This window comes from Palaemon carinicauda, chromosome 36 (genome assembly GCF_036898095.1).
Source record: "Palaemon carinicauda isolate YSFRI2023 chromosome 36, ASM3689809v2, whole genome shotgun sequence".
NCBI lineage: Eukaryota > Metazoa > Arthropoda > Malacostraca > Decapoda > Palaemonidae > Palaemon > Palaemon carinicauda.
This window is the reverse complement of record NC_090760.1, coordinates 13,920,008-13,931,690: the sequence shown is the minus strand read 5'-3', so window position 1 is coordinate 13,931,690 and position 11,683 is coordinate 13,920,008. Positions and strand designations below refer to the sequence as shown.

The following is an 11,683-nucleotide window of genomic DNA, read 5'->3' as shown; positions in this document are numbered from 1 at the left end:
TATAATGACTTGACTTTAAAGGTTAAATCAGAATAATCCTTACAATAAGAAAAGAAATAACACTTAAGAAAATTATACAATCACTCGTTTCACTTGAAATTAAACTGAATACAATATTTAAGTTGGATACTTAATGATAAATAGATAACTAGATCATAATACAAATACCTAACTTTCCTGCAGGGTCAGTTACAGAAACTTTACACAATACCAACACTCACCCTAATGCAATGAATTCAAAATAACCGTTTTGTCTCGCTTATCTTTTCAACACACAATTTGCTTTGTGGCACAGAGTCACTTAGAATAGGACAGAATATAGGTACTAAACACTTGGAACAATACTCTGACTGCGTGCTTGAGTGAGGGAGAGGTGAGATGGCGAACTTAAGGCTGGATATGTCTATCTAACACTGGGGGTTGCCTTATGAATATGAAACCTAGTTACTTCCAGAAACTCCCCAGAGATTTGGGAAGCGTGGGGGGCCGGGCGTAAGCGCCAGAGTTACCAAGTATCACTCTCCCGAATGCATACTCACGCCACGCCAGACGGCTCTCTCAGTGAGCTAGCTCTGTCCACCCTTGACCCCGAAATAAAAAAAAGATAACATCCTATCACTAGGTCCTTCACGAACTTTCCAAAGCACATGGTACTGTGCATTCTCTCTCAAACATGACGCAATACCTCATAAAATATAAAAGAACATTACATAAGCCTTTGTTCCTGTCGTGTATGGTCACATAAAGCTCTCATACAGATTACGTAAGACTTCGCAACAAAATTACGTGAAATAAAAAAGTTAATTCTTAAAAATAACTGACTTAAATAAAGAATACAATGAAATTAGCAACGAAGGTCTTACATGATTTACATGATTTACATATTAAACTTGAATCTACACGAGGAGAACTCACCTTGAGAACTGGCTAACCTCTCTTCAGTGCACAAATAAAATATAGATAAAATCATTATTAAACTACTGTATCTACTCTACAATAGACCAGCTTCGTAAGAACATCCTAAGTTAATCTAATAGATTAATTAATGTATCTAAAGTTAATAAATATTTTCAAGTTAATCTAACATTAATTAACCTATTTAAAGTATTTTGTTTCCAAGAAGTTATTAATGACTAATCCTTCGATTCTGATGATTTTTCTCCGTTTTCACAGTTCGCTTGCCTTGTGGGCGTGGTGGTGGCCGACAGCTATAAGACGCCCATCCCGATCCTGAAGGACGACCGAACCCAGAACGCCTACGGCGAGTACACCTTCGAGTTCGAGACCGGAAACGGAATCAAGAGGAACGAGGCCGGAAGGCAGAATGACGGACAGGAGTCACAAGGAGGATGGAGGTAGGAGGAATTGAAAACTGATAAGAATGATTAATTTGATCTGGAATTAGCAATTTTCAAAATAAATCCTTCGGAAACATTTGATTAGTTTTCCAAGGTCACGTCTATGTATTGAAAGTTATTTATTACTTATATAGAAACAACATATTTCTTATATAAATTGTCTTATTAAGACTAAGCTTAAATAAGGTGTTATGTTAATTCTACAGGATTATAACAGTTAAGGAAATTTAATCAAACAATCACCGAGTACATTTTTTTTTATAAATTTTGATTGAAAGGTAATCAAATTGATAGTTTGTGTTGATAAATATAATGAAAAAACTTTATTATAGAAACAATGCATCTCATGATCTTTTTAATCCTCCTAGCTACACTGGTCCCGAGGGCATCCCCATCGCCCTGACCTTCTCCGCCGGTGCCCAAGGGTACGTGCCCGTCGGCGACCACCTGCCCACTCCCCCAACACCTGTGGCTCTTCCTTACGAACGTACCGACGGAGGTCACTAACGGAATAGAAGATTCTAATTTGACGTAACATCGAAATTTTTTCTTCCAGAGACGCAAATAAATCAACACATTTCGTGCATTTATTTCAAAGCAAACCGCATCCATTTAACGTAATCATGATTTAAAATTGAACAATAATTTTATAAAAAGTTATCTTTTACTACTAAGTAGATTTCTAGCTTGCCTGGTCAATTACACAGTATGTCCCTTAAAATTCCAACCTTATTTCCGTTTGGATTTTGCATCAGTTCACAACTTATGTAAACCTAAACTGAACTTCTTGGCTTTTCCTTTTCTTCATGGACTACCTATTTCTGAAGCTATTTATGTTCCTACTCTATTTATAATATGAGAAGTGATAATTCTCATTGCATTTATGTAAATAAAAAGTTTAGATGAAAATATGAAGTTTTCTGTTCCTCAAAAATATGAAATGAGAATTATATGGGATTTAAAATATCATGAACTGGGAATGTGTAAACAGCTGTACACCAACCAGTTCGAATGATATAAAGTATAGCGATATAAAGAGAATATGTGGACAGCTGTACACTAACCAATTCGAATGATATAAAGTATAGCGATATAAAGAGAATATGTGGACAGCTGAACACCAACCAGTTCGAATGATATAAAGTACAGAAATATAAATAGAATATGTAGACAGCTGAACACTAACCAGTTCGAATAATATAAAGATATAATCAATATAAAAATATTACTAAGAGAGTGTTACAATACACAATCCATTTAATTATGTGGCCACGAGAAAACAAACAAACAAACCCAAAGTATTTCGTTTTGATAAAAACATCTTTACAGCAAGTTGGTTTACTCCCTGCTCGTAAGAGCAAGAGGAAATTGTAGCACATGTCTTAATTTATTATAAAAGTTTTATCAAAATTTCCAATTGATGGAAGCTAATGGATAAGAAAAATATGTACTTATATTATGTACTAATTGCTTAAAGAATACTTCTACTGCTGCTTGTAAACTTATTAAATGTATTTTTTTTCTAGGTATAAGTATAATTAAAACCAACACCAGCTATGTTTTTCAAAATAATGAGTATTTACCATTGAAAGTTAACGATTTGTTTAGTAGAGTGGTCTGCCATATTACAATAAACGACCATGAAAATGACTGGATCCAAAACACCTTAGTTAAAGGAGTCTACAGTATACTGTATTGAAAAAAAAAAAAGTTATGCGTTGGACGAACATAAGTTATAATTACAAAAAAGGGTTATTTCATTATTTCAAATTGAATCATTCAACACTAAACACAAACAAATTTCAATAACGGTCTTACAAAGGTAACAGCTTAAATCTGTCATTCACAAAGCTCAAATCTCATGACAATCTTTCTTTCTTCTAGTTATTGCGGTACAAAAGACATGTAGCCTCTACTAACCTTTTGGGTGGGGTGGGGGTGGGGGAATTGGATGAAGACGACCCATATATACAGAGAGTATTTTAAACTATTAGAATCTCAAATTATTACGCGAACTTAAATTAGTAAAACAATACTAATTGTTATATCAATTAACTCTTGTATTGCAGTGTAGCTCTTCTAGTGTCGTTTTAGACTTCAAATGATATTAAAAATTACATTTAAATCATTCATGGCTCACAATCTTCCGCTAATAGAAATATATACTACAGTATGCTGACATGCTTATGTATGTCTATTGGCGAATGTAGAACAAACCAAGGTCGACCTTTGAAAGACTGACTCTCTCTCTCTCTCTCTCTCTCTCTCTCTCTCTCTCTCTCTCTCTCTCTCTCTCTCTCTCTGCGCTACTGAAGAATTAATAAAATTCGAAGAAAATTAAGAAAATTTGAAAAAAACTCTGAAAATTTGAAGTGAATTAAGAAAATTGGAAGATAATTTCAGAAAATTGAATTGATATCTAAGGTAATAACTACAACAAAAATACAATATTTGCATAACAATGAATAATATACTGCTTTGAATTAGTATCTGGAAGTAATAACTACAAGCAAATACAATATTTGCATAACACTGAAAAATATACTGCTTTGAATTAATATCTGGAAGTAATAACTACAAGCAAATACTAAAGTGTTACAGAAATCTAAACGCCACTCTCCACATCTACGAGGTTATGCAACATGATGCAATACTTACTGTGGCCTCGTTAACCTCAGTAATTTCGGTATTCATTACAGCTTGCTAGATACATCTGGCAACTCGTAAATGTATCGCATAACATGCGCAGATGGGAAAAAAATCTTTTACCAAATAACGTTTATGTTATGTAAAATATTAATATATGGATCGTGTACCTATGCAGTAGGTTGACTGACATGCTACTTGTCTACTAAGATGCTTTAGACAAATCATTGATAGGAACTACGTTCCTCACTTCATAACACTAATTTTTTATTTGTATTTTACATTTTTTTTTTACTTCACAACACCAAAAAAAACTTTTTTTTTTTTTTTTTTTTTTTTTTTTTTACAGAGTCGAATGGTCGTAATACTTTTAACTCTTAACTATCAAAGTCATTATGACCAAGAGGTCTACTCGAGATGTTCACAAAAATTGCCGACTGACGAGGCTGGAAAACAAAATGTTTTTTTACCATATGAAAAAAAAAAAAAATAGGCTAAAATTTCGATGTATGGTTTTCTATGAATGTCAATCTCTTGGTGTTATATTCTGTTATATTCTGTAACGAATCCTGAATATTGCTAACCATTCACTTAGATAACCAAGATACGATAAACTACAGTTTTTCTGTAACTAAACTAGATATATTTCAAGTGTCGATATCTTTAACTTTGCAATTACACATTAAGATTTTTTCCTTTACTTTCATTCACCATAACAAACAGTCAATCTACAATATTCTAATTGTGAAAAAAATCGTTCGCGATTTATAAGGGCAAAATTAAGATTTTTTTTTTTTTTTTTTTAGAATGTTAATTTCAGTTTTGCCCTTTTCAAGTCTTAAAACACACAATACACACGCTCTTTAATTACGGAAATTCAAGGTTAGAGATTGATATTCTTGAATTTGGAAACGAAAAAGAACAGACACAGCAAGATAATAGGAAAATGAAGAGTAAACAGAAGAGTAAAAGAAGGGTTAAAAATTTGCTGACGCCTATGACCGAAGGACTCTGTAAGAATCTCAAGGTAATGCCTGCAAGTACATTACTTGAGGTGCATTGAAGTTACTGCCCCCAAAGAGAGATTTGGCCTATAGCACTTAACAAACAGGACGGCGCCGTCAGAAAGCCGACCCCTTTATGGAGGGATAACGGTGGGAAAGAAGACTATAAAAAGGAGACGAATATAATCTTTATAGTTAGTATGGAGACCATCGATGCTTATATCTGTCCGAATGGGAACGAACAGGATATATTAATAAAAATCAAAACTGCTCAAGAGAAATTTGGCATATAGCACTTTACAAACAGGACGGCGCATTAGAAAACTGACCTTTAATGGAGGGATAACGGTGGGAAAGAAAAAGACTATAAGCAGGAGACAAAGATGATAATTCTATAAAGTATTAAGCATAGAGACCACCGAAGATTTCTTCTTTTCGAATAGTAAATAACCAAGAAATAATCTCAAAATTATATGGTCCAATTTCATGGTCTTCATAGAGCCTTTAGGAGGCAAAACTGTAAGGTAAAATACTTTACTGTTTTGTGTACAATGAACAACTAAATAAGCAAACCTATGATATACCTCTGGAGATAAGAAGTCTATTTTCCCCTCCAGTCTGTAAGTTATTGTTGGTGACAATTATAAATTCTTTCTAGTACAAATGTCGTTACTTCAATAAAACCGCCACCAACCTGTACACATTACCAACTATCAAGTTACGAATACTTTAAGGTTGTTGATTTATCATACGTGCATTTAACTACCAGAAATCAAATAGTTCTTATTTTTGAATAAGTAAATAGGAGTTCGTAGTTATTCATTTATTACAATAAAAATAGAATAATTAGATTGCATTTAGTATGAAGGGATTGTAGACTTTTTAAAAAGTCTCGTTACAATTATCCAGTTGAAGTTCATTATTGCTGAAGACAAGGCATATTTTAATAACTTAATATAACTATCCACAGGATTTGTTAATAACGTCGAATAAACGTAATGAAAAAAATTGAGTTATTTTGCTGAATCCCGGCCATATGAATCCCAAAACAACCCTTTAATGCCCATTAATAGGATTTCTGAACACTGCCGGACAACAAACTTCAACAATGATACAAAACCTTTCGTTTATAAGCAAGAGTTTTACGTGAGAGGTGCTAGTTCCATCCTAACGGTAGATTAAATATTAAAGGCCCTGTTAGAGAGAGAGAGAGAGAGAGAGAGAGAGAGAGAGAGAGAGAGAGAAGAGAAGAGAAGAGAAGACAAGACAAGACAAAACAAGAGAGACAAGACAAGACAAGACACGAGAGAGAGAGAGAGAGAGAGAGAGAGAGAGAGAGAGAGAGAGAGAGAAGCATATTCCACATTAGGTGCGCCCTACCTCCCGATAAAGGGCGTGTCCGCTGGTACAAAGACTCCCCTTGACCGCCCGTCGGGAAAGGGAGAGGGAAACTCCGAGAACCCATCGTAACTATATAAGGGAACCTCAAACTCGAGAAAGACATCAGTTCTATAGGAACGTTCGAATCACATCCACTCAACCATGAACCGTCTCTTCTTCGTAAGTGGATACATTTTAAGATTCATTTGAAAAGTGATACTTTATTGTTGTGACGATACAGGATTTTCAATTTCATTGTTGTGAAGAAAGAGGATTTTCTATTTCATCATGAGTGTTTTTGAAATAGTTGAATTAATGGCTATCAAAAGCTTTCATGTGCACCAATCAGGTCAGCGCAGTGATTAAAAATCATGTACGATCATTAATCTTGATGGTGCTTTGCTAATCTACTTATAAGATTTCAAATATATAATAAAGGAAAGATCAATATTGGCCAATTTTGGCCAGAGTGATTTTCACCAGAAAATTACAATCGAGTTAAAAAAAATTTGACAAGATATAAATAAGATTCAGTTCCACATTTTGATATAAGTTTCTTATTTCTCAGTTCGCTTGCCTTGTGGGCGTGGTGGTGGCCGACACCTACAAGACGCCCATCCCGATCCTAAAGGACGACCGAACCCAGAACGCCTACGGCGAGTACACCTTCGAGTTCGAGACCGGAAACGGAATCAAGAGGAACGAGGCCGGAAGGCAGAATGACGGACAGGAGTCACAAGGAGGATGGAGGTAGGAGGAAAAACAAATTCATTTAGAATTGGGGAAGAAGCAGTTTTGGAAATATCCTTTAATTAATATTTAGGAGTTGAAAAGAAACTCTGGTTTTAAATCATTCCTGCTTTATAAAGGATTTAAACTGATTTATAGTCCTACAATGAGAAAACTATAAAAACTCCATACCTAAAACCAAAACCTTTTTTTTTTTGGAAAAAAAAATCTTCAACATCATAGAAGACTGAAGGGGATATATCTTCTCTTGTTCCTAATTTCAATTTTATAATCTTAACCTTTCTCTATCTTTTCAGCTACACTGGTCCCGAGGGCATCCCCATCGCCCTGACCTTCTCCGCCGGTGCCCAAGGGTACGTGCCCGTCGGCGACCACCTGCCCACTCCCCCAACACCTGTGGCTCTTCCTTACGAACGCACTGACGGAGGTCACTAATCCAATTTCAATAAGATTCTTTTCGTCCGGGAAGAAACTGTCTTACAATAGTTAATTCAAAGCATATATAATACATCCATTTATTAACATTTGATATTTCTCCAATGATTTCCGAATGTTACTCTTAACTGCATAACTTATTCTGGTCTTTCTAACTAAGTTTCATTATTTAATGCTTCTATGACGATATTTTCATAATTTCAAATAGACTTCTTCATCTGAATTTAATTCCTTTCTTTACCTTGCAATGTTTTCTAAGCTATTTCAATCAAGATTTCACGATAATCTTCTCTACTATTCCAAAAGTTACCTATTTTATTAACCTATTTTCAAATTATTTATTCTGAGGTACTATCTAATTCATTAAAAGTGCCATCAATGCTATCTTAATCCTGATTTCATGACTACCTTTCTATTACTTTGTTCTTTGTTCTTCCCTTTGAACTACTTATTCTTAGGTACTATTTATTGGATGAGAAGTGCCAATTCTCTCTGCATGTAATTATGTAAATAAAGTTTACCTGAATACGTGGTGTTTTCTATAGACAAAAATAAGTTTTGCACATTTCTAAAATAGTATCTTGTAGGTACAAAAATACCAAAGATATAAAAATGGGTTGGATAAGAGGTTAATTATAAATTATTGGCTTCACTATGCCCTACAAAAAATTCGTTGCAAACCCTATGTTGAAAATTCCAAGTAAGTTAGGAATACTCGAATTCTTGGCATTAAAGAAAACTACTCCGGAAATATCTAGTTATTTGGCTGGTCCTCTTTCCTAAATGCTCTTCCGATTGGGATTCCTCATTTTTGAACACTTCTAACACGGGCTCCTCATTCCTAAACACTAACAGGGGATAAGGGATCCTCATACCTAAACACTTAACGAGTTCCTCATTCCTAAACTCTACTAACCGGTCTCTTCACTCCTAAACACTAATAGGGGCTTGGGGATCCTCATACCTCAACACTTAATGGGTTCATCATTTCTAAACACTAACAGCTGCTACGGCATTTTCTAGCTTAACACTAACAAGGTTCCTCATTCCTAAACACTAACAAGGTTCCTCATTCCTAAACACTAACAAGGGCTCCTCATTCCTAAACACTAATAGGGGCTAGGGGTTCCTCATACCTAAACACGTCTAACAAGGGCTACTCATTCTTAAACACGTCTAACAAGGGTTACTCATTCTTAAACACGTCTAACAAGAGTTCCTCATTCTTAAAGACGTCTAACAAGGGTTCCTCGTTGCTATAAACTTCTAAAAAGGTTTCCTCATTGCTAAAGCATTTAGAAGGGTTTCCTCATTGATAAAACCTTTAAAAGGGGTTTCTCATTGCTAAGACCTTAAAAGGGGTTCCTCATTGATAAAACCTTTAAAAGGGGTTCCTCATTGATAAAACCTTTAAAAGGGGTTCCTCATTGCTAAAACCTTTAAAAGGGGTTCCTCATTGCTAAAACCTTTAAAAGGGGTTCCTCATAGCTAAAACCTTTAAAGGGGGTTCCTCATAGCTAAAACCTTTAAAAAGGGGTTCCTCATTGCTAAAACCTTTAAAAATGGGTTCCTCATTGCTAAAACCTTTAAAAGGGGGTTCCTCATTGCTAAAACCTTTAAAAGGGGGTTCCTCATTGCTAAAACCTTTAAAAGGGGGTTCCTCATCGCAAAAACCTTTAAAAGGGGGTTCCTCATCGCAAAAACCTTTAAAAGGGGTTCCTTATTGCTAAAACCTTTAAAAGGGGTTCCTCATTGCTAAAACCTTTAAAAGGGGTTCCTTAATGCTAAAAACTTCTAAAAGGCATTCCTCATTGCTAAAATCTTCTAAAAGACGTTCCTCATTGCTAAAACTTTTAAAATGGGTTCCTCATTGCTGAAAATTTTTAAAAGGGATTTCTCATTGCTAAAAACTCCTAAAAGGGATTCCTCATTCAAAAATGTTCTAACAAACGAATATTCCTCATTCATTGATGCTCTCCACACGGAGGTTCCTTATTCATACATGCTCTACCAAGTGGGGTTCTCTTTCACCAAGGCTCCACAAAGAGGGATTCCATATACGTGAATATGCCACACAAAGTGGACTTCTTTATATAGAAATGCATGGGATTCCTCATTTGTAAATGCTCTCCAGATCTCGACTCCAAACATTTGTAAATGTTCTCCAGCCTGGGGTTTATTATAAATGCCCTCCAGACTGGGGTTCCTCTTTTATAAATGCCCTCCAGACCGGGGTTCCTCTTTTATAAATGCCCTCCAGACCAGGGTTCCTCTTTTATAAATGCCCTCCAAACTGGGGCTCCTCTTCTATAAATGCCCTCGACACTGGGGGTTCCTTTTCTATAAATGCCCTCGACACTGGGGGTTCCTCTTCTATAAATGCCCTCGACACTGGGGGTTCCTCTTCTATAAATGCCCTCGACACTGGGGGTTCCTCTTTTATAAATGCCCTCCAGGCTGGGGTTCCTCTTTTATAAATGTCCTCTAACTGGGGTTCCTCTTTTATAAATGCCCTCGAAACTGGGGTTCCTCTTTTATAAATGCCCTCCTAACTATGATTCCTCTTTAATAAATTCCCTCCAAACTGGGATTCCCCTTAAATAAATTCCCTCTAGAGCTTATAAATAAGACTGTCTCAATACTATGAAACAGCTCCACTAGTAATATCAACAAGTGCACCCTTATGGTACAAAAAGTGAAAAAACTATGTGCAGAACATGCACGAATCATTATGACATCAAGGGACGAAACACTGAAATCATTGTGATCATTTAGTGTCTTTCGGACGCTTACGATCTAGCTAGAGCCAGACCTGCTAACCGATCTAGCCACAACCAAGTCTGCCAACCGATCTAACCACAGCCAGGCCTGTCAACCTTCCCGACGGAATTATTATTATTATTATTAACTGCTAAGCTACAACCCTAGTTGGAAAAGCAGGATGCTATAAGCCCAGGGGCCCCAACAGGGAAAATAGCCCAGTGAGGAAAGGAAACAAGGGAAAATAAAATTTTTAAGAATAACAACATTAAAATAAATATCCTTTATAAACTATAAAAACTTTAATAAAACATGAGGCAAGGAAACAAGACAGAACAGCGTGCTTGAGTGTACCCTCAAGCAAAAAAAAACTAACCCAAGGAAGTGGAAGACCATGGTACAGAGGCTATGGCACTACCCAAGACAAGAGAACATTGGTTTGATTTTGGAGTATCCTTCTCCTAGAAGAGCTGCTTACCACAGCTAAAGAGTCTCTTCTACCCTTAACAAGAGGAAAGTGGCCACTGAACAATTACAGTGCAGTAGTAAACCCCTTGGGTGAAGAAGAATTGTATGGTAATCTCAGTGTTGTCAGGTGTATGAGGACAGAGGAGAATCTGTAAAGAATAGACCAGACTATTCGGTGTATATGTAGGCAAAGGGAAAGTGAACCGTAACCAGAGAGAAGGACCTAATGTAATACTGTCTGGCCAGTCAAAGGACCACATAACTCTCCAGCGGTAGTATCTCAACGGGTGGCTGGTGCCCTGGCCAACCTACTACCTAATTTTTTAATGTCTACTTACAGTTGGCATCGGTCCCCTAAGTATCTTAGGGCTTTTAGCCTTGTATACACTGATGCCTTTCAGGGCGAATACTTATTGGGCATGAGCCCGTGCTGCGTCCAGTAACAACTGTGCCTTTCTCCAAATGTTAAAAAATTACCTTTGATGATATTTTGAATAAAAAACTGATTGTTAGGCGTGCAAACTACGGAGGTCAGGTCTTCTCAGTTTCAAAAAAAATTTCTAATTCCAGTTACAATATGGCTGTTAAAAATTTAGTATTTAATTTCATTAAATACAAAAAAGCATACTAAGAAAAAGTGAGGGATTTTCTCAATTGGAAAATTGCCTATCAAGACTATTCATTCATTAACCACATTCCTGACCTCGTTGAAGGAGGAAGCATTCATTTATTGCAAGTTAACGCAACACAAAACCAGAAACCAGCACCCTGCAACCTACAACCAGCATGCAGTAATCCACAACCAGCAACTATCTCACAATAAATATAGATTTTAGAGAACTATAAATAGGATTACTTACAAGTGGATATCGTATTATAATT

At 35.9% G+C, this 11,683-nt stretch overlaps 3 protein-coding genes across 3 annotated transcripts in view; 2 read left to right on the top strand and 1 right to left on the bottom strand.

Annotated features, from left to right (window-relative positions):
- Positions 1-2,222, top strand: part of LOC137628383 (pupal cuticle protein Edg-78E-like) — a 3,307-nt gene extending 1,085 nt beyond the window's left edge. Inside the window, exons 2-3 of the mRNA XM_068359534.1 lie at positions 1,174-1,355; positions 1,727-2,222. Of these exons, the coding sequence (XP_068215635.1) occupies positions 1,174-1,355; positions 1,727-1,865 (321 nt within the window). The 3' untranslated portion in view covers positions 1,866-2,222. The remainder of the gene's footprint in view (positions 1-1,173; positions 1,356-1,726) is intronic.
- LOC137628758 (pupal cuticle protein Edg-78E-like) overlaps positions 1-11,683 on the bottom strand; it is a 157,578-nt gene that overhangs the window by 56,003 nt on the left and 89,892 nt on the right. The gene's annotated exons all lie outside the window — the stretch shown is intronic.
- Positions 6,473-7,774, top strand: LOC137628382 (pupal cuticle protein Edg-78E-like). The gene is made up of 3 exons (XM_068359532.1): positions 6,473-6,568; positions 6,957-7,138; positions 7,435-7,774. Exons 1-3 carry the CDS (start codon positions 6,551-6,553, stop codon positions 7,571-7,573), a joined length of 339 nt encoding a protein of 112 aa, XP_068215633.1. The 5' UTR covers positions 6,473-6,550; the 3' UTR covers positions 7,574-7,774.

Bases quoted from the DNA above. Each gene is read 5' to 3' on its own strand.
- LOC137628382 (XM_068359532.1), top strand. The intron at 7,139-7,434 runs GTAGGAGGAAAA...CTATCTTTTCAG, and splicing joins GAGTCACAAGGAGGATGGAG to CTACACTGGTCCCGAGGGCA.